Genomic DNA, 26,317 nt, shown 5'->3' on the forward strand with positions numbered 1-26,317 from the left:
ATCCTGCCTTAAGCCACTTACATTGGTTTGCTTTTTAGTTAACAATTTTCTTTATTTTTTCCTTTTATTCAGCCATAGGTTAACTTTGTTCAGACCGTCTTCACCCTTGCCCTGCAGCCCCGCTCGCCACGCTCTCGGGCACAGCCCCGTGCAGCCCACAGACGTCCCTCCCATCTGCGCTGTTTCTTGCCTGCGGATGAAGTTTGCTCTTCACTGGTGGTAGCTGTTAGCTTGGCTTAGTCGCCACTGAGAAACTGGGAAAGCATGGTGAAAAAATGTCTGCCCTGCAAGGCTTGCGCTCGTGCAGCTAGGAGTGGTTGAACCAACTTTTGTCTTTACTCATTGCTCATTACCCCGTCCTTCCTCCGCTGTTCATTGCCCCCATCTCCTCCTGCAGCCGCTGCTGAGGAACCGGCCCCGCGTGAAAAGCGGCTCAGCAAAAGGCGGCAAGGGCTCGTCCTTGGCACATCGCCGTCCAGCCCGCCAGACCAGCGTTTCCGCAGGCCCGAAGGGGCAGGGGGGAAACTCAGGGCAGGAGTGCCGCTTTTTGGGAAATGCCACTTTTTGCCACCTCGGGAGTTTTGCAGAACCACAGCTAGCGCTTTCGGTGGAGTTGATAGATCATTGAGGGATTGATGGGAATGCTTCTGGAAGACCAAGGCTGTTGAAACGCCTTTGGCTCTGTTCGGGCTAGTGACCTGACGCAAAGCGGAAAGGAAATTCATAAAGGTGGCAGCCGAGGTATTCCTGAAGGCACAGGGAGCCCGGGCCCGAGGAAAGGGCACGGAGCGGGAGTTTGCTCCCGGCAGCCCTACCGGGTAACTTCCAGCGCAGCCGCCCGGCGGGGCGAGGCAGGGTTTGGCCGCCCTTCCCCTCAGGGAGCGGGCCTGCGCATCCCCCGTCCCCCCGCTGACCGCCGCCGCTACCTGCTGCCCCTCCCGCCGCCCGGAGCCCGCTCCCGCCCCGCGGGCAGGACGGGGCCGCCCGGCCGCCCTCTCCCCTCACGGGGCTCCCGCCCGCAGCAGGCCCCGGCGCCGGGGCGCCGCCGGCCTCAGCCCCGCTCCCCCGGGGACGGGCAGGCGACGAACCCACCGAGGGGGAAGGGACGGGGAAGGAAGGGGCCACCCGCCACCGCCGCCTGCGAGGAGCCAGCCGTCCCGCCGCGGCGGGGTCCCGGTGCGGGGGGGGGGGGCTGCGCCCGCGGCGCTGAGGGAACGGAGGGAGGGAGGCGGCCCGAAGGGGCTCCCGGCCGGGGGCGGGGGGCCGTGGCGGGGCAGGGGTGGGACCCGTCGGGGAGGCGGCGCGGCGCGGGGGGCGCTCCCCGCTCTCCTCCCCGCCGGGGCTGGCGGCGGGGCCGCCCCCATTGGCCGCGGCGCGTCGGCGAGCTCCGCCCGCCGGAGCGGCGCGGCGCGGGGAGGGAGAGGAGGGAGGAGGACGAGGAGGAGGAGGAGGGAGGGCGCCGGGCTGCGCTGCGCTGCTAGTCTGGAGCGGAGCCTGGCAGCGGCAGGAGCGGCGGCGCGGGGGTGAGGAGCAGCCGGAGCCTGCTGGACGGAGGCAGCCCCGTCCCCCTCCCCTCCCCCTCGCCTCTTTCTTTGTGCGCAGGGCAGGGGCGGCCCCGATCCATGGTCATGGGCGACAAGAAGAGCCCGACCAGGTGAGCGGGGGCGCGGGGGGCGCGGGGAGAGGCACCTAAGATGGAGGGAGCGCGGCGGGGGCCGCCCCTGCCTGCCCCTGCCCCTGCCCCGCCGGCGGCGGTGGCGGGCCCGGCTCGGCGCTGGCGCGGCGGGAGGGGATGGCGGTGGGTAGGCCCCTGGCTGGTAGTTGCGTGCGTGTGCTCTGCCGCGGGGGAAGCGGGGGGGGGCGCGGCGGCGAGGGGCTCCTAAGATGGAGGGAGCGAGCGGGGAGGGGGGCGGCGTGCCCGCGCCGCCCCGCCAGGTACGCGGGGGCCGGGGCGGGGGGGGCTGCGGGCGGGGAGGGAGGCAGGCAGGCTGGCTCCTAAGATGGAGGGAGCGTGGAAGGGCAGCAGGAGGAGGAGTGCCGGTGTCTCCCTGCCTGCCGCCGGTGCCGGGGCTGGTCTGGTGTGAGAGCAGCCATGGCGGCTCCGCTCAGCTCGCACTCCCGCTCCGCGCACTCGCTGCTCCCAGACAAAGGGAGGTTTAACAAGGTGGAGGAGGGAACGCGCCTCCCAGCCTTCAAACTCTCCCACCCACCCTCCGAGGGAGGAGGGCGGCCCCCGCCGCGGTGCGGGGGGCGCCGGGGGACGCGGCCCGGCCCGGCCCGGCCCGGCTGGGTTCGGCCCGGCCCGGCCCGGCTGGGCCCTCCCGCGGCGCGGGGCCGGGGCCGGGGCGGAGCGCGGCTCCGCACCGCACCTCTCCGGTCGCCGGCCGCGGTAGGTGTTTGTCGGGTGTTCCCGGGCGCGGGGGGAGAGCGGCGGCGAGAGCAGGCGCTGGGTTTCGGGGCTCTGTAACATGGTTTCTCATGTGTGTGTTTTCTTTCTCTCCTCCTCCTCTCCCTCCTCCTCCCGCCGCCTCTCTCCTCCTCCCCAAACACACACGTACACACACACACACACACACACACACACACACACACGCTTCCCCCTCTCCCTCCCCCTCCTCAAGGCCGAAAAGGCAAGCCAAACCTGCAGCCGACGAAGGCTTTTGGGATTGTAGCGTGTGCACCTTCAGGAACAGCGCCGAAGCCTTCAAATGCAGCATCTGCGATGTCAGGAAAGGCACCTCCACAAGGTACGTCCGCACCTTTCGACGCGGCTTTCGTTCCGCGCTGGGCTGCGCCGACTTGTTGATTTTTTTCGCTGTTGCCTGGATATCGGCTGGTTGCGTCCCCCCTTCCCCCCGAGGCAGTCCCTCTGTCCCCGTTCAAAAGCTTGTGGATTTTAAAAATTCTCTTTCAAGCGTTTAATTGGAGCCGGAAGACATGTTTCGTGGATGTGGCAGCGACCTGAATCTTTTTGTTGTTCTGTGCTTTTTTTTTGTCGCTGATGTACAGAGGACCTCTTGGAGATCCGCAGCCAGCCAGAAATGTTCTGACTGTAGTTTGGGGCAGACGGTTTTCTGTGGTTTGGGTGGAGATTTACCTGTGTTTTCTACAGGAGTAGAAATGCTTGAGGATTAGGGAGCAAGGAAAGGAAACGGCTGAAACTAAAGATGCCACGAGAACAACTCCTCCCTTCCCGAGATGTTGATCTCTCGGTGTCTGTTGTCATCCGAAAGGAATCGGCTTTGTGCTCAGTGTGGAAATGGTGCGGATTTCTGAAAGCTTTATCTGTCGGGTCTCTCTGATTGCCTTGCGCTGAGTAACTGTGGAACTCTCTTTATGAGATGGTGAAGCTGACATACAGTAATTAGTTTAATCTAAAAAAAAAAAAACCCTCCCCCAAAACTTGCACTCTCTCAGTTAATGGGTTCAGAAAGTTTGTCCTGGAAATATCAGTTGGCGCTAAAACAGGCATGTGGTGCTCTGCTTTTTATTTCTTTTTCTGATTTGTTCTACCATGTTGACTTCTGATTTTGTTCGTATTGTACCTTTCACATTTGAGTTCCCTTAGCTCTGCTCTGCCCTGCCAAGGAAGTAGTCTGTAAGATTTCCATTGTGAAAGGCATCGTTTTCCTCCTTTGAGTGAAGCAGCGTATTGAGATGCTCTCATCAGCAGGCTGTTTGCATGACTTGGCTGTCTTGACTTGATTGACAAAGGAGGTGAAAGCATGTTCGGTTGGTTATTGTTCGCACTGTGCTTTAGACAATGTGAAGTGCCTACATTTTTAATGGGGAGCATGCTTTTGGGCCATTGAAACTCTCTGAGTTACAGCAACAGAGTGCTGTAGTGCTTCACTGTGTTTTATGATGCACGTCGGTTACAAGTCTCTATGCTTTTTACGGAATATACAGAGGTGTTGAACTTAAAACAATTTTAAATAGCATAGTTATAGCATGGAATAAGGTCGAGCTTTTGGGACGGTAGTGTTCTGTATGCACCTAGAGCTGATTCTTCACTCGTTTTGTTCAGTCTTGTTTTGTCATGCAACTAAACCTTCACAGCACGCTGGATTTCTGTGGGTTTCTGTTTCCTTGGCTTCTCTGTTGGCTCAGGTGAAACACGTTGATCCTGCAGCTGCCTGGTCTTTAACTGTGGTACTACAGCGCGTAGCCTTGCAGTCACCACAAGTTCTCGCAGCGTCACGTCAAGCATGTGGATGGGTGTTCGTAGGAGGAGAGCCTTAATGAGATGTAGGAGCCCATATGGGTTGTATCTTGTATCAGACTCGATCATTTTCATTTGGCCACCATGCTGATGTTCATTTTGAGAGCAGCAGCTTTCTCTTGCATGCCCTTACTTTTTTTTTTTTTAAATGATAATTTTCAAACTGTTTGTTGAGATAGTAGGATGTTTTGTCTTTTAAAGGGCAATTAAGAGGGATAGCAGTTGATGATTTCAGATTAAGAGCTGTAGCCTTACTTGCAGATGTGATCCTTGGGTCTAGAACATTGTACTTCTGTTTAGCTTTTAATGGATCCTTATGAATGGCTTCTAATTTTAATTCATTTAATTCATCAGCTTTCTATTAATTTTTGCTGCTTTTTAAATTGCTTTTGTTTGTAGAATTTGAGAAAGTATTTTAAATATTCAATGGACCCTCATGTCTTCTTGCTTATTTATATAATTCATGAATAAATATAACCAAAAGCAGGAGTGATTGAACGTTGTAAGGGAGCATTGTATGTTGAGAAGACCTGGGAGGTCAGAGTTCTTTGTTGTGGTATAGCTTTGAGTGTTACAGTATGTGACGTACGAGTTGATGCCGGGGAAATTCTTCAGAATTTTTAAAATAAATGACTGATGTAAAGATACTTAACAAGTTATGATTGATAATTTATTACTTGAAAGATAAGGTGTCTGATGAGCTTGACTTTTAAGTTGCAATTTGACAAGTTGATGACACTTTTCCACATTTTAAACTGCCATGCTTCATTAAGGCTTACTTCAGTAACACTTATCGGAAATTTATCAAACTCACTTTTTAAAAAACTCAACAAAGTAGTGAAAGACAGACATCATAGATGTGGTGAGGCAACTGGTTTTCATCAAATTATTGTGTGCAATTACAGTATGCACAGTTTTTTTAATTAAGATTTGGTACGACCTACTCCCCCCGTGCGCCCGCCCCCCCCCCCCCCCCCCCCCCCCCCCCCCCCCCCCCCCCCCCCCCCGTGAAGCCAGTTATTTGCTGTAGAATTTACTTTGGCTGATAAATATTCTCTGATTTGAGAACTAGTTAGGATGTTAGCTAATTCTCACCGTGTGTATATTTTTTCAGACTCAATATAATCTGTTGGTGTGTGGGAGGGGTGGCTGGCAGCAGTTAGAAGTTTTACTTTCTCAGATCCAACTATCCCCTTTCCCTAGGATCTCATAAAAGGAGCTTCAAACACAGTGAGTTTTAGAGTTGACCTGCCAAATTAAAATCACTGTAGATGCTAAACAGTTAAGTTGCACCTGAATACTTCTTCAAGGGGCTGTTTATAAATATTTCAGTTGCACTCAAATAAAAATGAGGTCAAATCCATCTCAAGAGAATTGGGAGTTGTCATGCAAAGATTACATTAAACCTGTAGTACTTACGTGAATACTGGATTTGTTACAGTATGTCACTTACTCCCTTTCTTCAACCTTATTCTTGCTATTTTATGGTGAAACTTTATTACGCTCTATTTAGGCAAGTATGTTGAGTTTTTCTACGCTTTTCCTCCTGTGAGGATCATGGCAAAGATATAAGCTATGTTCAATACAACGTTCAGTTGGGCGAGATGATGATTTAACTGCTAGTTTGGGAGTGAACAATGGTAATGTGTTTGCTGGGGTGTACAGTACTTTTTTTCTCTCCTGGAGGTTTTTGTATTGGTGTAACGGCACAGGGAACTGGTGCTGGCCACCGCTTCCACTTGCGTCCTGTAGCTCTTCTGGTGATTTGCTCTGGTGTAGCCCCACCAGCTCCTGCACACAGGAGAAGGCTTGAATTAAAACTTCTGCTGGGAAGTTTGCTCCACAGATGCGTGTTCCTTTCCAATATCCATTACTTCTTCAAATGCGGAAGGAAAGTTTACTTTGGATTTCCTAGGAATGAGGGCCAAATTTGGCCTCGTATTTCCCATTATGGGGAGCTGTGTGTTCCTGTTTCAGGGTAGGCAATGGCTCCCTTTCCATTTGTTTTTCTTAATGGTATTCTTGCTCGTCTTCCCCTTTGGTTCTCTGATGGTTTACATACGTTGTGTTCCTGTGCATCTCTTCTTGTAGCTGCTTCTCTTCTCCCAGGTACGGCCGCACAGAGTGTTTCTGCATGGAATAGCTTTCAGACATTGTGAAGGAGAATATTTCCCCCCTCCCTCTGATTTCACAGAGGTAGTTACTATTTTCTGACTCTTTCCTTTTGGATAAATAGGCAAGCAGTGCGATGTGATGGAGCTTCTCTGATGTTAATTTTTCTCTACCTTTAGGATAAGTGCTTTCCTTGTCCGAACTTCACATCCTCTATCGTGAATGTGCCTTGATTACAGAGAAATGCACTAAAAAAAGTCAGTGGAAGATGCAAAAGCAACAACTGGATGTCTGACATGCAAATTAACAAAACAATGGGACTTTTTAGTACAAAATTAACAAGTTGTAGTGTGTATGTCCTCTGCAAGGCATGCACTTAGTAAGCATTTCTGTTGTATTTGTTGCTAATACCTGTGTGCCTGAAGTGCATGATTTGGAGTTTGCATCAAGTGATCTGAACATACATTTCATTGTGGAGTGCTCAAGGAGTATATGTCAGTAGTGCTTCACTCTTCTGCCATCCTTATTTTTGAGGGGAGGCCGAGCTGAAACTATTAATCATAATTTTAAAATTAATTTTCTCTTGTGTGGAACAGGTGTCTCAGCTAGATGCTGGCCTTTGTTCCCCTTCAGTTCTCCAGAAAATTCCTTTACATGTTTGCAGGATCTAAGCTAGCACCTTGAAGGATGTAAACTACTGTCCATGTCACCATTGATAAGTATTCTCTTGTTCTGCATCCAAGCTGGGCTGACCAGAATAGATACCAGATACTCCTGCTATTCCTGGAATGAGGAATCAGGCTCATGATCCTGACCTCTGTACAACTAATATATGCCCTGCTTATTTGCCCTGTATTTGCAGGACTGTTCTAAAAATGGTTGCTTTCGTGCGCAGCTGTGGTGTAGATTGGAAGCAAAGTGGTTTCATTCAGTTCTTTCAAGTTAAATAGCTTTCACCTGCATTAAGGTGTTTTTTATTTAGCATCATAGCTGGCCTTTAAGTGGGTTAATTTCTATAAAAATGGAGTATGTGATTCGTCTGGAAAAAGCTGTTGTGGAAGGGATGTTGGTGCCTTTACTCTGGAATATTTGTTTTACTAATTGGCCATTCAGATCTATGGTTAAATCATCCCTCTTTCCCCCCGTTGATTGCTGAAGTTAAATGGCAGTTGGATCAGGTGGAGCGAAGCGTGGTCTGTACCAGCCTGGAGTTGTGCCAGTGCTCCATGGGGCCATCCAGATCCTGAGGATGTGTCCCCTCAGGGAGTACTTTGTTGGTAATGAATGGGAACAGTGTAATTCTGCCTAGGTACTTCTGAGTGCTGGACTGCACAATACCTATTTGCAAAATGTTTGCCCACATACAAGGAGTTCTTGAGACCTCTGTTGTCTCATACCTTGTTGACCAGTGCTGTCTAAAAGTAATTAGCTGTCACTTTCTGAATTTGTAGATGAGTACTTTTGCTAGGTCTGGCAAACCCACCAGGGCGTAGGAGCTAAGGACAGGAGGAGCCTTTTGCAAACCTAGCGTTTTACAAGTAGACAATGCTGATGGTTCACAGCAAGCCCCGAATTCTGGGGCTGTGGTTTGACGATACTCTTAAGTTCGACTTCATGACTTATGTTGTGGACCCCAGGTGTCTCAGCCATGCGGCTTGGGGTATTGATCCATTATAAACTGACTACTGGTACAGATTCATGCTACACTTACTTTTTTTAACTACCGTAGAGTTAGTCTGGGAGACTTCATCTGAGCAGATGAAGCTGTTCAGCTTCAGATTAGCTCCTGTCATCCTGGTGCAAGCATAACCCTGGCATAAGATCTGCGCCTTGTACTTTGGCTGTTTGAAAGAAATAAGAGTTGTGTCCTGATTTGCTCTTTGCTGGTGTTTGGCTCTGGCGTTAATGATCTCATTTCCATCACCCCAGGATTTCTCTTGGGTCTCAGCACCTCTGGGAAATCATTCTCAGCAGGGAGGATCCTCAGTATTGATGTGCAGCACCAAGGCAATACCCCTTTGCTATGGTTGTCAAATTTGGGTACCTGATATGCTGTAGGTGACAAACACAGTAGGTAGTGTGGTGGCTGCTGTGACTCACTTTGCTTCTACCACTTTTTGTTCCTGAAGGTCCTATTAAGGAATAATAGCTGTACCTGTTGTGCTTTTTTATTAGGGGAAAAAAAGATCTTTTTGTTAAAGTAAATAGTAAAATCTTTAGCGTGGATAAGGTGTGTTGTAATTTTTATGTAGATTACCTGTTTGGGTTAAATAATTGTGGGTGGTAGGGTTTAATATCAATCTCTGATTTCTGTTGGAGACTGTATAAAGATCTAATAGATAAACTGCGACACTGAGCGTGTTAATCTATCACTGATAACATGCAGCATGGATGTTATTCATTTTTCCCTTCCTTCATAGACTGCTTTTTTGGGAGACGTGAATCTAAATCAAAGTATGTATGTGCGTGTAGGAGGAGAGGGCATGCAACTTTCTTCTACTGCTGTAAACAGACGTTGCGTCCACTGGGATACTGACCCCTTGCTCTCGGCAGGTCCTCGTGGGGAACTGGTAGGCAGAGGAATGCAGAGCAACTTTCTCTGCGTGCCTTTCTTAATTGCCCTGATTGTTTCATGTTCCCGTCAGCTGGCTGCGGAGGGGCTGCTGCATTTGCACGACTGGCGTGTGCGTTTGCACCCTGATGTGGGTTTGTCTAGTAAGTGGAACCTTGCATGAACTGGAAATAAGAAAGGGTGCAGTGTTGCCTGGAGTAATAGTTGAGAGGAGGGAAGTGGTGGATGCAAAGCGTGGTTCTCTGCGGCCACCCTCGGCTCCTGTGGGATCTTGGCTGACTGTCCTGTGCTGCATGTTAGTGTTCCCCAGCAGCTGATAGTGCTGTGGGGCTCCGTTTTGGCTGAACTGTTAGGTCCCTGAAAAAAATGCATGGGACCCAAGACCCGTGAGGGATGAAAGGAGTCAAGAAATGTGCTGTAGGCTAGGTGGTTTGTTTTGGCTGGCGACATCCAGCTTTTGTGCTATAGCTTGGACACCCCTGCCGTATAACTCCAGGCTAGTTCACTGCTGATCGTGAGTCAGGTGTCACTCGTACTCCGGCTGCTGTGAGACCCGCTTTGCATTAGCAATGTGAATTAAACGGCTTTGCTGTTGGTAGGCTCACTGTTCCTTGCTGCAGTGCTGCTCCTTTTCTTCCTGCTCCTTTGGGCCTGAACGAGCAGAGAGGTTCTTCCAGGGTCCCTTGGTAAGAAACATAGAAGCGCACAGCACTTCCGCGGAGTCCTGCCGGTGTGCAGGAATATGGCAGCAGGGCGAGAGATACAGCTTGCAGAGTGCTCCTGCGTTAGGCGAAGGATGTGCTCTGGTTGTCCTTTATTATGTGCATCTCTCCTTGTCTGCGTAATTCTTACGAGGCAACCCACTGACCTATTTTACGGGATTTTGGGTGCTTCTGTAGGTTAGTGGGTTCCAGTCCCGCAATGTAGGTCACTCACAAGGTGCGCTGGAGTTTCGTAATGTGTAGCTCTGATCTGAAATAAGATTCATACAAACTCTCTCTGTGGCTGTGTCTTGCAGCTGTACTTCACGTCTCTCTTTGCACTGGTCTCCTTCTTCATAAGGTAAAAGGAGAAATCTGGGCATTTCCAGAGGGAAGAGGTCTTAGAGGAGGGTTTGTGAGTATTTATTTTAAATGTGCATGTTTCAGACAGGTAAGGGCAAATTATCGTTATTGCCACTTCATGTTTATTAAGGACATGGCAAAAAAAGCAGACCATGAATACTGAGTAACCCATACGTGCTACCCTAAGCAGATGTCCAGGATTACACAAGACGACTGAAATAATGTGGAAATGCCTCCATTACATTTATGTAAGTTCCTTTTACAGCTGACACATGCTAAATACGTTGATTGTCTCTTTGTGCAGACAGGTTTTCTTTGTATCAACCAGAGCTCCTTTCACACTTTTTTGGTACATCTGGAGGTACGACCAAATCCTTAACATCGCTCTTCCCATAAGCCAGCTATTAATTAGGAGCATGTTCTTTGTAGCAGAGTGCTAATTGGTACATCAACAAATTCACTGCCTGTTAAACATGGGAAAGATTGTAATTCTGACTGGCTCAAATATAAATGAGAGGGAAAAACATCACTTCTCTTTGCTGGCCTGGTGGGTTTTGTTCGACTGTTCAGTAACTTGGTATCTTCAGAGTCAGGTGAATCTCAACTCCTTCCTAGAAAAAACAAAATGAACTGGCTAAAACTGGGCGTTGTTTTGATAGTGTTTTATTATTGAAGTGCTGCCTGTGTTTCTGAAAGTTAAAAGTACACCCACAGCCAATCTTCTGTTAAGTAATACTGGAAATGTATGAGAAAAAGGTGTTGTAGGGATCCAAAGTATGGATCGTGAAACCAGGTGACCTGATTTTGAACTGTATGTGGTCTTATTTGAGGTACTGGCCTGGGATTGTGGAGTAATCCCCTATGCTACAAGGATCAAAGTACTAAAAATTGTAATTATGTTCTTTACCGCAGAAGCCTTGTAATAGTCAAATTGATTTTAACCTTCTGACTGATAAACTTTTGAAGCATACATTTTATGGCAATTTGCTGAGAGCTGGAATGTTCCATATTTAAGTAAGCACAGTGTATGCTTTATGTCAGTTGCTATATGGAGGTGCAGACTTCCAGAAACTATATTTACAACTTACATAGGAATATGGACATGGTGACATGGACAGTGGGATTGAGCGCACCCTCAGCAAGTTTGCTGACGACACCAAGCTGCGTGGTGCGGTCAATACACTGGAGGGAAGGGATGCCATGCAGAGGGATCTTGACAGGCGGTGGGCTGGTGCGAACCTCACGAAGTTCAACAAGGCCAAGTGCAAGGTCCTGCACATGGGTCAGGGCAATCCCAAGCACAAATACAGGCTGGGCGGAGAATGGATTGGGAGCAGCCCAAAGGAGAAGGACTTGGGGGTGTTGGTTGATGAGAAGCTCAAACATGACCCGGCAATGTGCGCTTGCAGCCCAGAAAGCCAACCGTATCCTGGGCTGCATCAAAAGCAGCATGACCAGCAGGTCGAGGGAGGTGATTCTGCCCCTCTACTCCGCTCTCGTGAGACCCCACCTGGAGTACTGTGTTCAGCTCTGGGGGCCCCAACATAGGAAGGACATGGACCTGTTGGAGCGAGTCCAGAGGAGGGCCATGAAGATGATCAGAGGGCTGGAGCACCTCTCCTGTGAAGACAGGCTGAGAGAGTTGGGGTTGTTCAGCCTGGAGAAGAGAAGGCTCCGGGGACACCTTACAGCAGCCTTCCAGTACCTAAAGGGGGCCTACAAGAAAGCCAGAGAGGGACTTTTTACAAGGGCATGTAGTGATAGGACAAGGGGTAATGGCTTTAACTGAAAGAGGGTGGATTTAGACCAGGTGTAAGGAAGAAGTTCTTCACTGTGAGGGTGGTGAGGCACTGGAACAGGTTGCCCAGAGAGGTTGTGGATGCCCCCTCCCTGGCAGTGTTCAAGGCCAGGCTGGATGGGGCTTTGAGCAACCTGGTCTAGTGGAAGGTGTCCCTGCCCATGGCAGGGGGGTTGGAACTAGGTGATCTTTAAGGTCCCTTCCAACCCAAACCATTCTATGCTTCTATGTTCAGGAGTTCTAGAAACTTTAGTTTGAGGATCTTATCAGATTGGTTGTCTTTAAAATGGAAGCAAAACAAGTCAGTTTTGGATTCTGTTTAGGGCTAAACAAGGAATAAATGTTTAGATGTGTTTTCTCAAGCAGATTGTTCTTCAGGATTTCAGAGTTATGATGGATTGCTTGTAACATGCCGAGGTGCTAAGTGAGACAAAATATCTTGCCTGAGATAAAGCTGCCTTGTTCAGATTTATATTGTTGAGTAGACAGACGTGAGACTGATCATAATCTGAAATATGTTTCCTGAACTAAATTATTTTTGTGCCTGTGGAACTATGTCCAGGTCATTCATGTGCAGCTTAACACGGTCGAATAGAGGAGGTGGACAGAGGATGTAGAAGTACTAGGATTTGGTGGCTTCAGTGATGTTGTAAAGTTGATCAGAATGCTGCCCGATGAGTGTTGAGTGTGGGTTACCCCCTGCGCCCCAGTCCCAAATGTGCAGTATTTTTTAAATTATAGGGGTAGTTCTTCATTGAATACGATTACTACCTTTCACATTTTTTATTATCTGTGTACTAAATAAATACATGGAAGGATTTGTATTTTCTTTCACTTCTATTTGCAGGTATCAGTGGGGATAGTATGATGTTAGTGTGAATTGAGCCTGTGTAAAAGAGGCTGGAATTCACCCTTTAACAAATCAGCTAGCTAAATATCCTCGAGTTGCCATTTTTTGGTCTGTATGATTGTGTTCACTGTCTGTGTTTTAATTTGATCAGGAAATTTATGTCTATGGTAGGTATTTCATTCCTTTGTTTAAATAATAAAGTAATCATCTAGATTAGCAGAAGGACAGAAATGTTGCTTGTCCTGGTTGGACAAAGCGTGCATATATGTTCAGGTTGTTGGAAATGTGTGTTTCTGCTGAAACATTTGGCTCTAATTATCTATCTTGGAGCTCTTATTCTGAAAGTGCTTTCACTGTTTTTTCGGAAGTGGTACTGAGCACTTTCTCTTCCCGAGAGGAGATTTCAATAAGAGAGGCAATACATTGATGGACGATGGCCCTGTGATGGAGTCAATCAGCCAGTGCAGTCATTTGTCTCCTGGGGATACAGGGTAGAGCACATCATTTGCAGCAGAAGGGGAGGCTTTCCTCTGTAATGCTAATAGGGCGAGGAAGCTCTGGTTGGTGCCTGTTTGCTGCTATTGCTCAGTTATTACAGGTGTCTTATGGAGAAACAAAACGGTTTTCATTTGTTATCTGTAACAGTCATGGGTGTGGATCAATTTAACAAAAATATTTAATAAGCTCTAGGAAATGTTTCCAATTCAGCATGGTACTAGCAATTTGTAAACCTATATCACCTAAAACTGCTTGTCATAAAAATAATGAATTATTTTGGGGGAATTATGTGCAGTTTATTGGTTTTACATACAAGTAGCTTGACTTGTGTAGGAAAGACTGGCAGCTGCCCGACGCCAGCGTGGGATTCGAAGGATGGTGTGTCTTAATTGGAAGAGAAATGTTGAAAGTGAAGCTGGTGGATTGCAGAAGTTACCCTAATAGCGTCTGGCGTCGGGTTTCCGTCAAAGCAAAAGGCAAAGCACACTGTAGCGACGGCGAGTGGCCTGTCCGAGGGATGGCTGGGTGGTGCGCTGTTGTGCGGCGGCACTAATGAGTTAGCTTAAAGGTAGCTTGTTGTGCTCCAGGTGGTGGGCATCATCCAGCTTTGCCCAGGGAGGATGAGTTAACCTGCAAGTGGCTGTTCCTCCATGGCTGCTTTGCTCCTTTCCAGGCTCTTGCCTCTCTGCAGAGGTGGCGTAGTGGTGTCCCATTGGGAACGAGCGTGGGCTTGTCCCAGGGTGGGCAGGGGTGCCCCTGTTATGGGATACAGGGCTGCAAACCTTGTGTAAGCAGTATCTCGGTGTCCAGAGATGGTTAATTCCCATGTGACACACAATGAAACTATAAATGTTGGTAGAAAAGCGTTATTCTGGATGGCTGGTGGATGTTTCTGTGTACCCGCTAGCACTGCGAACGGGGAGGTGGCACCCAGGGCACTGCTGTTGCTGGGACTTCCCCCCCCCCCTTTAAATCGCTGTGGCTCTGGACAGTTAGGTAACTCATGTGCATAGGTTTACCTGTCTATAAAGCAAATGTAGTAAGAAGTCTCTACCACATATGGCTTATAGGAGGTTAAGTTAATTTTTTGGAAAACGCTTTGAAATCCTAAGTGTCTTCTCAAAAACTGCACCTGAAGTCAGACTTAAAAGACAATGTTTATCTTCCTTTCTCTGAACTGTATAGATAATCGTTTAAAAATAAGAGCAGGGGCAGCAAGAAAGCAAATGACGATACAACTGCTGGAACGGCGTGGTGGGTAGACTTTGTATACTTTGTTTCACTGTCATGTACAGCAATGTCTTTGCTCCTAAAGCACTGGAGGAATGGCACAGCTGTGTGCTGCATGGGTACTAAAGGCATGGGATTGTTAGAGTTGCACAATTTTTCATATGGGTTAGCAGAGTAAGGAACATGCTTAACCATGGGTGTGGGAATGCAGTACTCTGGCAGCAATTAAGAGTCATTAATTAGAAGTACTTATTACCGGATGTGACTCAAGTTAGTTGTAAGTTGCTTAACTTCTGAGGTCAGGAAGATCTAATGCATCTGAGACGCGCATTATTAGTGTCCATGGGACTACGGGGCTATCCACAGGGACGGTCTGTGATACCAGAGTTCAAACTGTGAAATTTTGAGGTTCGTTAAATGACTTATTGACAGTGACAGTTTTGCAGCACCTCTGCGAGCTGGGACCACGCATTTGCATTCAGAAGTTTAGACCTATGAAGGATTCATTAAGGCTCCTAGGTTGCATTGGCTGGGAACGTACAAGCGTGTGCTGGGAATTTACGCTGCTGTGCTGAGAGTCTCTGTTATTCAGCCAGCATTCAAAGAAGTGATAGTGAAACTATAATAAGCAAAAGCTTCCCTGTCTGTATGAAGAGGATGGCATTTTTTTCCAATTACAAATTGACAAATTAATATAAAAGTCAACAATGAACGTCGTGCCCATATGCCGCCTACCTAACCTGCAAATGCATGGGAGATCACACCTTCATGTTCAGCGTGTGCATTTGTAAAGGTGTAATGTGAGGACAGTCTCACCGCTTGTGCTTGGAAGAGGCATTACTTTTGCCAATGGCCAGGCATGTCAAGCAAGTCATGGAAAATGGTTCATAATAAGGTACCTGTTACAATTCTGTGCCAGTTCTCGGGGGTTTTCCTAATGTGCAGGGAGAGTGAGGGATAACACCTAGCAGTAGTTCACTCTTATTTCCATGTCTAGTTTTCCCCCTTGCCTTCCTGCCCCCCCATTGTAAGCCAGATTGACGTTCTGACTGGCACTGTGAATTCAAAGTGATGAAATTGTACAGTTATGTACTACACTTACTTGTTTTTAAAAGCTTGTTAGAAGCATGAGTGGCTTTTTTCTTCCCCCCCCCCCCCCCCCCCCGAAGGCATATAGCATAAGGAACAGGTTTACTTAGTCATGGGTGTGGGAATAAGGATGCCGCACTAAGAAATTAGTTTAATAGCAGTTAGTCGCTTTATTTCTGAGTGTGCTGGCATTTGCAGTTCTGTCTTGGTTCAACAGGTAGTTGACGCTTGTGGAGAATGTGACCTTTTGCTCTTTGCATTGATTTTTCTGAATCGTGTCCAGAGGCTGCAGAAGTCAGCTGCAAGGGCTGGATCAGGTCTCCGAGACCGATGCATTGAGAAGAAAGGGAATAAGTTAATATGAAACTTAACACGGTTATCTTTTGTGATCTTGCTTTGTTCCAAGGCTATTTTTTTTCCAGGGAGATGTTTTTAATAGATAGAAAAGAATTGAGAAATGAGTTGTATTGTATAAAGCCCTAAATGAGACTCAGGGGAAGAACTTGGTCTGTGTCCATTTAAGCGGAGGACTCCTCAGACCACTCCTTGCTCTCAGTCGTCCTGGAGCATCTAAAGTTTGAACAGGGGCTGAGGCTGATGAAACTTTGGATCTGTGGGGTTTTTTTGGGTTTTTTGGGGGGTTTTTTTTTGTTTGTTTGTTTTTTTTAAAGTCAGTGTCATAGATGGTGACCAAACATTTTCTTGTTTTTAAGCACAAAGAAACAAAATACCAAGAAAGTCTAACGTATTCACCAAATTTTTCAGGACTATAGTTCTCAATGAGTCTCATCTGTCTAAAGTTTAGTCTTTCTACTGCCAACTGTATAAGATTCTTGGTTTTGATGTTAGTGTACAAATATGCTAGTCCTCATACCTATGTGCTCACTTGGATCAAGAAGATTATATTCCTTCTCCATGGAGTTGTATCCATGCCTTTGCTTATATAGCCAGCAGATTATTAGTAGGTAAGATGGGTCAGTTATTAGTGGCTTACTGCTTTTCCTCCCTGCTCTAGTTCAGAGTATAATTGTTAGCAGCTTTTAAAGTAACGTTCCTCCTGGAAGAATTTCTGGCTTGAGGCAGAAAAAGTTTTCTTACCAGTTTTGAACTGCTGGGACTATTGTGTTTTTTGAAATCTATTCATCGCTTCACAAAACTGTTACATCTTGAGTCATGCATAGCCTGAAGAATATCCTGGAGGTAGGGAGACATAAATAATTGTCTAATTGGGCTGCTCTGCTGTGTAGCTTGTATCATGTTGAGTATATGGAAAGGACTGATTTTATTTAGTGTTTTACTGTAACAATTCTCCGAGTCCTAAGCTGAGCATTTATCTTAGTAAAATTTGATGTGGTGTTAAGCAACACATGCAAATGTGTTTTGACTTAAACTTTTAGTTTGTAGATAAAAATGATGCAAATCTCTCACCTTTCAAACGTTTGGTAATTATGCTAACTGAAGTCTTAAAAGGAAGAGTCTTACAAGGAAAACAACATCCTATTGGAAGGAAAAAACTTTGTGATTAACACTTACAAATAGTTAACTATTTTTATATTTCATTAGATTTATGAACAAACATGTCTTCAGTGGTTGTTAGCAGAGATAGCAAAAATCTGAGTAATATATCAACATTGTTTTAATTAAGAATACATTGATATGCTCCTAAAAATTCACTTTTGACATCCAGCTCTTAGGCTTAAAATTAATGTGAAACTTAGCTTTTTATACTCCAGGAAAATATGCTCTTGTGCTCAAAACATGCAGCAAAAGCAATCCCATGAAAATCAATTAGAATAATAGAGTACAGCCATTGCAAAATATCATTACAATAGTTAAGTAATTATCCCACTGCATGACTTAGCAAGAGGATAAATAATGCATGTAGAATTGTGATGGAGCTTGCAAGGAAGATTCATGCTGGCAGAGTGGATGGGAAGGGCAAAGGCAGAACACACGTCCAAGGAGGGGGTCTGCTGGGTCTGGTAGCTGATGATTGAAGCCTTTCAGTGCCTGTGATAAAGAAGATGCAAAAGAGACCCGATTTTGTGGTTTTCATACAATTTCAAGATGGCCTTTGGGAAGAAATCTTCCTTTGCTGTGTTAGCACAGCTTGACTCCAGCTGCTTCTTGGAGCTGCCTGGCTGGTCTTGGGTGGGTGGATGCTCAGTTTTTGGGGTGCGAGCACAGCCATCCTTTGGGGGACTGCCTTTCGGAGCAGTGGAGCGGGCACCCGGCGGGGTCCAGCTGTGCTGCTGCATTCCTGGGGGAGCTCGTGAAGGGTGGAAAACCCCCAAGACGGCACTGCCTCAGGGTGCTGATCCCAGTGGCTCGTTGCCTTGCCTGGCACACCGCTCTTAACTTCTCTGTATTGCACACTTTCTGTGTGTTACCACTCTGTAGGTCTGGGCTGCTCCTCGTCTCCTCTTCGTTGGGCTGAGAGAGCTGCTTAGCGCATTAGCGCAAGGCTTGGAGTCCCATCAGCAGTGTGTCCCAGCCCCTGACCGAGGTGTGAGTCTGGTCAGTAGGAATATCGGCCGTTTTTTCAGCAGACAGATGAGGGGTTTGATTTTTTTCTTCCTTTCAGCTAGAACTGAATACTCCGAATCTGTCAGTTGCTGTCAAGAGGATTGCACTTTGGATTAGTGAGCTACTGGAAGCAGTTTGAATCATTGCAGTTAAAAGCATGCCAAACAGCAGTGTAATTAATAGTTACATAATGTCACCAACAAGCTTAGGAAACTATAATGTAACTTGGAAAGAAATATGCAGCTCCGTGCAATCCCTGCATCGCCTAAGGACCACCGTGCGTTTAAAGGATGATGCTTTTCTTCCCGGGACTGTTATGGTCAGGGCAGGTTTGTTGCTGTTGTGTTGGTTCCATCACGAGACGTATGGAAGCACCTTTCCGCGCCTTTCCCCTTCCCTTCTTTTTCTCTGATGTCTTCCTCATCAGGACCTGGTCAAACCAAGAACCCTGCTCACCGTAGGCTTGTTGGAGCTATTCTTTGCTTCTGTGATTGCAGAAATCTTCAGTTGCTATGTAATTATGGATGCTACATGAAATAACTCTTCAGCTCATGAGAATAATACACATTTTTGTTGTTGCCTTTTTGAATAGAAATTTTGGGGAAATTATGCAATACCTTTTCTGTTATACAGTACTAGTAAAACTCTGTCAGCCCTTTACCACTTGTGTTTTTAGGGAAGCTGAAATGGTTATTGAGATTTCCAAAGTAATTTCTGTTTTGTGACAAGCTCGAACCTGTCTGGAAAAGCTGTGTTTCAGGAAGGCAGCAGATGAGACTGTGCGCCTGAGACCTCCCGTCCTGTAGGTACTGAACTGGAGGTGTAATGCTTTCAAGTTGTTCATATTAACTTCTGTGAATATCTTAAGCACACAGAGATGGTGATCAAAATTCTGAGGTGTTGCTGTAATTCTGGGTGAGTTTGATAAAAAATTAATGTAATTATTATTCCCTTGGCTGACTGTATACTTCAGTTGTCTTAAACCCTTATACTATACTCCAACATTTAAAAATATTTTTTTTCTCTTAGTTGACTTGTAGACATGGCACTGAGGGACATGGTTTAGTGGTGGACTCGGCAGTGTTAGGTTTATGGTTGGACTCGATGATCTTAAAGGTCTTTTCCAACCTAAATGATTCTATGATTCTATGAAAAAGGAAGAATTATCCTGGTGCAGAACTTGGTGTTTCTGTTTCTAAAAAGGTACCTTATCAAACGTATTGATTGGTGATTAATTAGAAAGTAATTCTCATGTCTAAAAAGAGCAACTTTATATAAAAATGTGATACTACTGCTAAGCAAATGTAAGACTGCCTGCCCTCCAGTTTTGTATCTACATTGCTTCCCCAAGTGTCAGTTTACTCCATATTCACTGCCATTGACCTTGGATAATTAAGAAAAAAGTCTGCTGTTCTGAGGAGATAAATGCAGCTTATGTTTGGAACGTGGCTGATTAGCTCAGTTGTGAAAGTGTAATTTTATGTCTGTAGTTTCTGGCAGGATGGATGCTGCCTTCGCAAAACTTGATGTCCCTCTTTTCTGCTCCCTGATACCCTGTTGAAGTTGTTGGTGAAAATCTCCCAGGACTCCGAGATCTGAAACTTGCCACGGACCTCTTCAATTTTCAATGAAAATGAATTTAAACTCATATGGGTTTCTTTTACTTACTGAATCACTGTTTCACTTTCAGCCTATTTCCAGTGCAAATACAAGGCTGCAGTTGTGCACCGGGTGGGGCTTTGAGATTCCTGGCCGGTGCGGTGGCTGGAGCAGGGGTTGGTGCCCGTGGACTTTCCTCTTCCAGAGCAGGGTTGGTGCCAGTGTTGGCTGTCGAGAGCTGGAGCTCGCCGGGGCCGCCAGCACTGTGTGTTGGGGGCTGAGAGGAGATAAGAGAAACACTGGTGGAGAGGAAAGGCCAAATCATAAAAGCAACGAGAAATTAAGGAGAAGCAAAATTTTTTTCAGGCCTGTGAAAGTTATTTGTCAAAATTTAAAGGCAGGGGACTGGTGGGCTCTGGGGTCTGTTTGCCAAATCCCTTGCTCTTTTATTTTTCTCTGTGGTGCCACTTGGGCTTCGTCTTTTACTTCTGTGTTTGCTCTCCGTGAGTTACTTGGACCATTTGTGACTTTGTTTTTTAAACACCTCTGTGATCGCTCAGTTGCATGGTATTTTGGTGTGCTTTTTTCTTAGGTTAGGTTTTCCACATGAGATGCTCTACTACTATGTTTGTGCTGGCAAATTACTCCAGGCTGAAGATGGCTAATAGAGTTATGCATTTTGGGGTTGTTTTGGGTTTTTTTTGTTTGTTTGTTTGTTTTTAACTGATTTAATAAAACCATCTTAGGACTAGAAGCTATCCAAACCAAAGCACAGCTTTATAAGCGTAACTGCATCCATGCTGTTTTGTGGTGTGTGTTTGTTTGTTTTTTTTTGTTTTAGCTGATGTCAACCTCTTTACCTTCTTTAGACACAGTACAGTGGTGGTAAATTGTGTATTTTGCCAGGTTGTCTTATGTTAATACACAGTGGGGCACTGTTCCTGACGGGATCTTTGGGCGCTGATGCGAAGTCAGTAATTATCAGGAAGATTTGGGATGGCATGCGGTTTTTACAGACTCTTTGCTTTTGAAGCCAAATCTGCAGCCTTGAAAATCTTCGGGACTTTGTAATCTTCCCCCTTACAAGGGTATTATTTATTTGGGAAATTGCATAATAGTTGTTATGCAAGCAGCCTCTTTTCAGCCACTGTGTAAAGTATATTACAGAAAAAAGTGTGATTTTTTTTTTTTTTTTTTTTTTTTTAAGTTCAGGCAGCAAGTGACACAAATCCCACAACTGAGATGTTTTAATGACGAGCGGTTTTAATGAAGGTTGTATTCTGTTTATAACAGAGGTAAGGCAGAATGAACACAGCTCCAACAAATGTTCACACCTGTTTCCACAAAGAAATTCAATTCCCACCATGCATCTGATTCTGAGAAGTGGTGATTGAGTGCACAGACTGTATTGTGGATAAAATCAGCATAGGTCTATTCAATTGAAATACATTTTTCCTGGAATATTTCTAGTAAACAATGACTTACGTGAAATCTATCCATACCTTTACAACATCTTGTTTCAGGATTTACTGCTTACGCTAAATTCTAGGTCCTTTTTCACATGTCTGTGCGTGTCCTGAAATAACTCATTTTGTAGACATCTCTCTTTTTCCTCTGCAGGCTGGTGCACGGTCTTGTTTTTGAGTTTCCCTGCGAATCTGGTTTTAAAAAAGCAGGAGTTGATACAGTGGAGTATTGCTGGGGTTGTAGGAGGACACTGGAGCCCTCGTCCCCTTCGTGCCTTCTGTGCACGCAGGCAGGACTGGCGAGGCTCGGACTTCACCGTGTTCAAATACAGTGTGGCTGCTTCCCAACATCGGGGGCCTTACAAGTTTTACATTCAGGTTTTAGCTTTGTGGCTTGAATATATCTGTTTAGTTGAGAAAGGCTTGTTTCATGTAGTATGTCTGAGTGGAAGACTTACTCACTTGAACAAAAGAGACTTAAAATGAAGCTGTTAATTGTCACAGCTGGTGACTTTTTTTCTGTGTGTTGCTGCCAACTGAGAGCGCTTTAAACTCACATCTGAGGTATAAGAAGACCCATACCTCTTATCTGCACCTCCCTGAGTAAGGAAAGCAGTCATTCAGTTATTCTCTATAATTAGTGTAGTTCAGTGGGTAGGCAGGTGTTAGTTATTCACAGTCTCTTTCACTGTCTCTTACTTTTCCATGAGTGTTTGCCTACCAGTCTTCTGCCATTGCCTCTGTCCCGAGGCATCCGGGATGGTCCTTACCCGCTGAGACCTGTGTAATGTGTAGGCTGCTCCTAACAGTTGTGAAAAGGGGGGAAGTTTAGATAAGTACGAAAATCAGTCCAGCTGATGTAAAAATATCCAGGTTGAAAGAATTTGAGAGATGCTGTGATTGCAACAATGTGTGAAGTATTTAGAACAACTTGTCCAGTTTTGTGTGGTTGCCCTGAAAGCAGGCTTGCAAGTCTGAGGGTCTGTTTTTTTTAACTACATGGGGTTGGTTTAGACTAAGCTTATATCTTCCTGTAGAAATTGCTGAACTTAAAACAGCAGACCATCATGACCCTAGTACTACTGTTGCTACTGCTTTCTGTAAAATGCAGTTGTAGCTATTGCAGCATCCAAAAGGTTTACTCATCACTGAGCACTTGTAACCCAGGCAAGTTGTTTGTGCAGCTGTGTATGGTGTGGAGGGTGTGTGCATATAGGATTAAAACAGTTTAACTTGCACGGAGAACTTTGCTGGTCTGTAAAATTCTGAAAAAAACCTTAGACTGTGTGTTATCAGAATGATTTTTCTCCTGTGAGCGGACCAGAGGGGAATAAATGATCTGAAGTTCTTGCCGATATAAACAAAAGAAATACGAAAGAGGATTTTGTTGCTGGAACCTGTCTTATAAAAGTGGTGGATGGGCGTGCCTGTGAAGGTGCTATGGTGGTTTTATTTGTTTTTGAAGCAGTGAAGAAATAATTTGTGAAAGGCCTGGGTCCTGGTTTTGCAGTGGGCTCTGTTCGTGGGCATGTTTTGTCTGCTGCTCGTTACTGGGCCAGCTTTGTTAGACTTGATGATTCAAGGTTCTTTTTATAAGTTATTGAAATGGTAGCCTTTAAGAGACAACGTCTGTTTAAATTAAAAATCCACTTTTCTGAGAAACACCTTCTCTTTGTGACTTCTTTTATCAAATACTTTGATGGGAGTCTGTTTTGGTGAAACTCTTGTTTTAGCTGCTACTGTAAAGACCTTTGCTGAAGAGGAACAGGGCGACTGCTGGTGCAGTATGGTGATGGAAAAGCACTGTTCAGGCTGAAGGTGTATCCACACAGCGAATGCACATGTGGCTGTAGAACAGTTCCTGACGATGCTGAAGGCAGAGTGGTGCGGGATCCATATGCCCTCCTGCCAGTGTGATTCCCGTTTCAGTCCATGCTGTGTCCCCGACCATCAAGTCCTTGCTGCTCATTTTGCCCCATATAACAATTACTGTTTTATTTTGCTGCGTAAAACACAACAGTGAATGTGGACTACAGCCTACTGAGAGAGTTGGATGTGCTCAGCCAGCCGGTGTGACTGCTCGCCTGTACTCTGGCTATGGCCACCACTGCTAGCACCGGTGGGAGCACATGCTTGCAGAGGCTCTGCTGTGGTCAGCGTGGAGCTTTGAAGTCCTGTCCTGATGTCAGATGTGTTAGATCCCAGCACTGCTGCTGTTAGCCACATTACAGTATCACAAGTAGCGCGGTGTTTTATATACATTGCAATCACATTCCTTTTTTTGCTGGCTAGGTGTACCTGAGACTAGGAGAACAATAGAGCTGGATTTATACCTTAATGCAAGCACACCGTTCCCAAAGGAAGCAGAGCAAGACTTGTGCTCTGTCAAAGCGCCGGCTTTCTGTGGAAATCCCCGTAGAAGATCTCTACTGTTGATGTCAAAATGAGTATACTTGTTTGCAAAGGATGGTCGGTGTGCAGGTTTCCTGCTACAAATGTGTGTTTAAAAGGTTCATGTTGTTACTCTTCCTTCAGCCCTGATCCCTCAGTAAGTCAGTCCTTTTTCTGCATAAGGCAAAAGTAGTTCACTTGACGTTGGTGGAATTGGTATGACTGAGGTTACACTTCAGTGTAGGATGGATCGTCTGAAACACCACCAAAGTGCATTTGTCCGTAAGCAGAGAAGTCTGATGCTTCCCAAGCATTTGGTGACCGTACCAGCATCTCCGGGAAATGTCTGCAGCCTCCAGGGAAGGAGCAGAGACTTCTCTTCCAACTCGTGCTGGTGGTATTTTAACAGTTGTGTAAGTAGCATTTAAGCTACATCGAGCTTAGCTGCGTAACTGATTGGCTTTTCCCTCTTCACCTTCACTACCTTCTTTCAGCTTAATATGACACTTGGGAAAAAACCAGGAATTTTTTTCAAGCAAGCTCTGAGGTGATTTGCTACCTTTTCCTTCAGAAAAGACTTGAAGCTTCTTCCAAGTTCAGAGGGACATAGCTACCTGTGTTTGAAAGAGCAGCATGGAGTGGCTGTCGGGGGCAAGGACTACTTGTTGATTTTGGATGAAGCCGTTTGCCCTGCGCTGCCCTGGCTGCCACCGGGAGAGGAAAGAAGCTGAATAAACAGGGAAACTGTGAAATAAACAGAAACAAAACCAAACCTAGCCCCTGCCTTGGGGCGTGGGCTTGAGGCTGTGAAGCAGCTGTTTCAAAATTAGACTTTCTTTTGTTAAAAGGAGGCACGTAAAAGCTTTTCTGCTTTTGTTTTTGTGCCAGAATGATAATTTCCATGCTTTTTTCTGTGTTATTTGATTGCTTTCAGTTTCTTCTGAGGAAACTTATTTGAAAAGTGAGCAGTTGTGTTACTGCAGCATTAAGGTGGTTGCTTCAACCTTTCCTACCTTGCGTACCAAGTTTTCTAACAGAAGTGACCGTTTTCAGGTAGTGAACTTGAGCCTACGTGTTTTTCTAAGTTGCCACTCAGTCTTTAAAGATGTTAAATAGACTTTTGGGGTTCCAGATCAGGCTGCAAATAACCATGCCGGGGCTTCGGTGCTCACGACATTCCTCGCCACTGTTCACCATGAGCGCCAGAGCTGCTGCTGCACTGGTGTCGACCCGGCTGGCTTTGTGGCTGCGTCGAGAGCTGGCGTGGGGGAATAGGTGGGTTTGAAAAGGCAGCGGCAGGAGCAGGCAGGGCTGTCTCACGTGGGCAGTGCAGACGGACGGGGAAGTTTTGTGTTGGTTTGAATCCTGGCACTTGCTGCTGCTGCAAGTGACCCCAGAGATTATGAAAAGAGATGATGATGAGCAAATATTTTCTGGTTTTTCCTCTAGATGGTTTGTATGTGTGTAATTGCTCACAAAGTTATGCTAGCCCCGAAAACTTTTGCTCTTTTCACTCCCCAGTTTTGGTGCAGAGCGAGGGTACGAGCTCCTTAGGAAGTGGTTGCTCAACTCAGTCCGCGCTGTTTTCCACAATGCGTTTGAGTAAAAACAAGGTTCTGGTTTTAGGTTGCTTTAACTTGGAAATTCTGGTGATAAGCAATTAGCTGCACAAATCCAGGAAGAAATTAGAGGAGGAAGCAACATAACATAGTAGAATCTCAATGAGTCATTTTTTTTAAATCTCTAGAAGCAAGTAATTTCTCTAATCTGGTAGATGTGTATCGCCAGTGTGGTGCAGTCCTGAGGCTCAGAAAAACTTTATTTATTTTCGTCTGCTGTACTCATCCTCAAGCAAGCAACTCACTGTTTGTCAGAGTTTCCCCTGTAGTTAAATGGAAATAAACCTAACCAAGGGATGTCTTGATAAATACACCCGAGACTGAGGTGCCTGGATATTGTGATGCTGAGAGCTGGATGATATGCTTAAACTAGAACCAAACCCAATGCTTAGTAGTGCTTTTCAAGACTTTCCTTTAGTTGTTCTGTTACTGTGTTTGCTATTATAAAATAATTAGTATGTGTTTATTAGCAGAAAAATAGGTTTATAATAAGTCGTCTAAAAATCCCTGTATTTAGTTATATAGTTGGTAGTCTTTATCTTTCTCTGCTCAGATAATTCACAAAAAATCTGAAATCTGACATCAGATATAAAGTAGAAAATCTTAGTGTGTATGGACAGCGTGTGTTGTCTGAGGAGGTTGTAGAGGACATGCCATGTGCTGCGTTTGAGCTTTCTGTTGTATTTTGTTCTATAGAGGAAGTGAAACTTCAGCTGTATTTTGCGTATTCTTTTCTTCCATTTCCAAGTAAGATCTCTGCCGGCTTCTGTATTTCATTCATCTACAAACCAGTTTCACTTTCATTACACTTTTTAGTTAGGCATGATGTTAAATTTGCATTTATTTGCTATTTGCACATTGTGTGGTATGTCCTTTTGTATATTCATCCTGTAAGAATTTACAGCGGGATTTACAGGGCTGATGTATTGCCTCACACTTGGAAATATCTCAGTATATCTTTTATGTAGAAAAATGCCCAAGCCACATTTCTTTCTGCCCTGCCTAAATGCCAGGCATAGGTACAGTTTAATAGCAACCTCTTAAACCGATGAGTGAGAACTGACTCGGTCACAACTCATTTTTGAGACCATATCTCTGAATTTTCACTGTCGTTATTTAGTTAACAGAAGGTAGGTTACGTGAAAAAAAAGTTACTCAAATCCAGAATCTTGACATGCAGATTTTGAGTCATTGCAAGACAACAATCAAGTGAGGACGGATGTTTGTATGGGAAAGCCCTGTGTTGACTCTCCAGCCTTTGGTTAAAGGATCGTGCTGAAT

General features: G+C 45.8%; 1 protein-coding gene across 2 annotated transcripts in view; it reads left to right on the forward strand.

Annotated features, from left to right (window-relative positions):
* The first annotated feature begins 1,497 nt into the window (after positions 1–1,497).
* The window catches only part of RYBP (RING1 and YY1 binding protein), a 43,115-nt gene continuing 18,295 nt past the window's right edge, over positions 1,498–26,317 (forward strand). The window contains exons 1-2 of one of the 2 annotated variants that reach the window (XM_050904721.1): positions 1,498–1,654; positions 2,622–2,747. In XM_050904721.1, the coding sequence (XP_050760678.1) occupies positions 1,623–1,654; positions 2,622–2,747 (158 nt within the window). In that variant the 5' untranslated portion in view covers positions 1,498–1,622. The remainder of the gene's footprint in view (positions 1,655–2,621; positions 2,748–26,317) is intronic. The other variant, XM_050904719.1, reaches the window with a different exon arrangement.

This window comes from Gymnogyps californianus, chromosome 13, assembly GCF_018139145.2.
Source record: "Gymnogyps californianus isolate 813 chromosome 13, ASM1813914v2, whole genome shotgun sequence".
Taxonomy (NCBI): domain Eukaryota; kingdom Metazoa; phylum Chordata; class Aves; order Accipitriformes; family Cathartidae; genus Gymnogyps; species Gymnogyps californianus.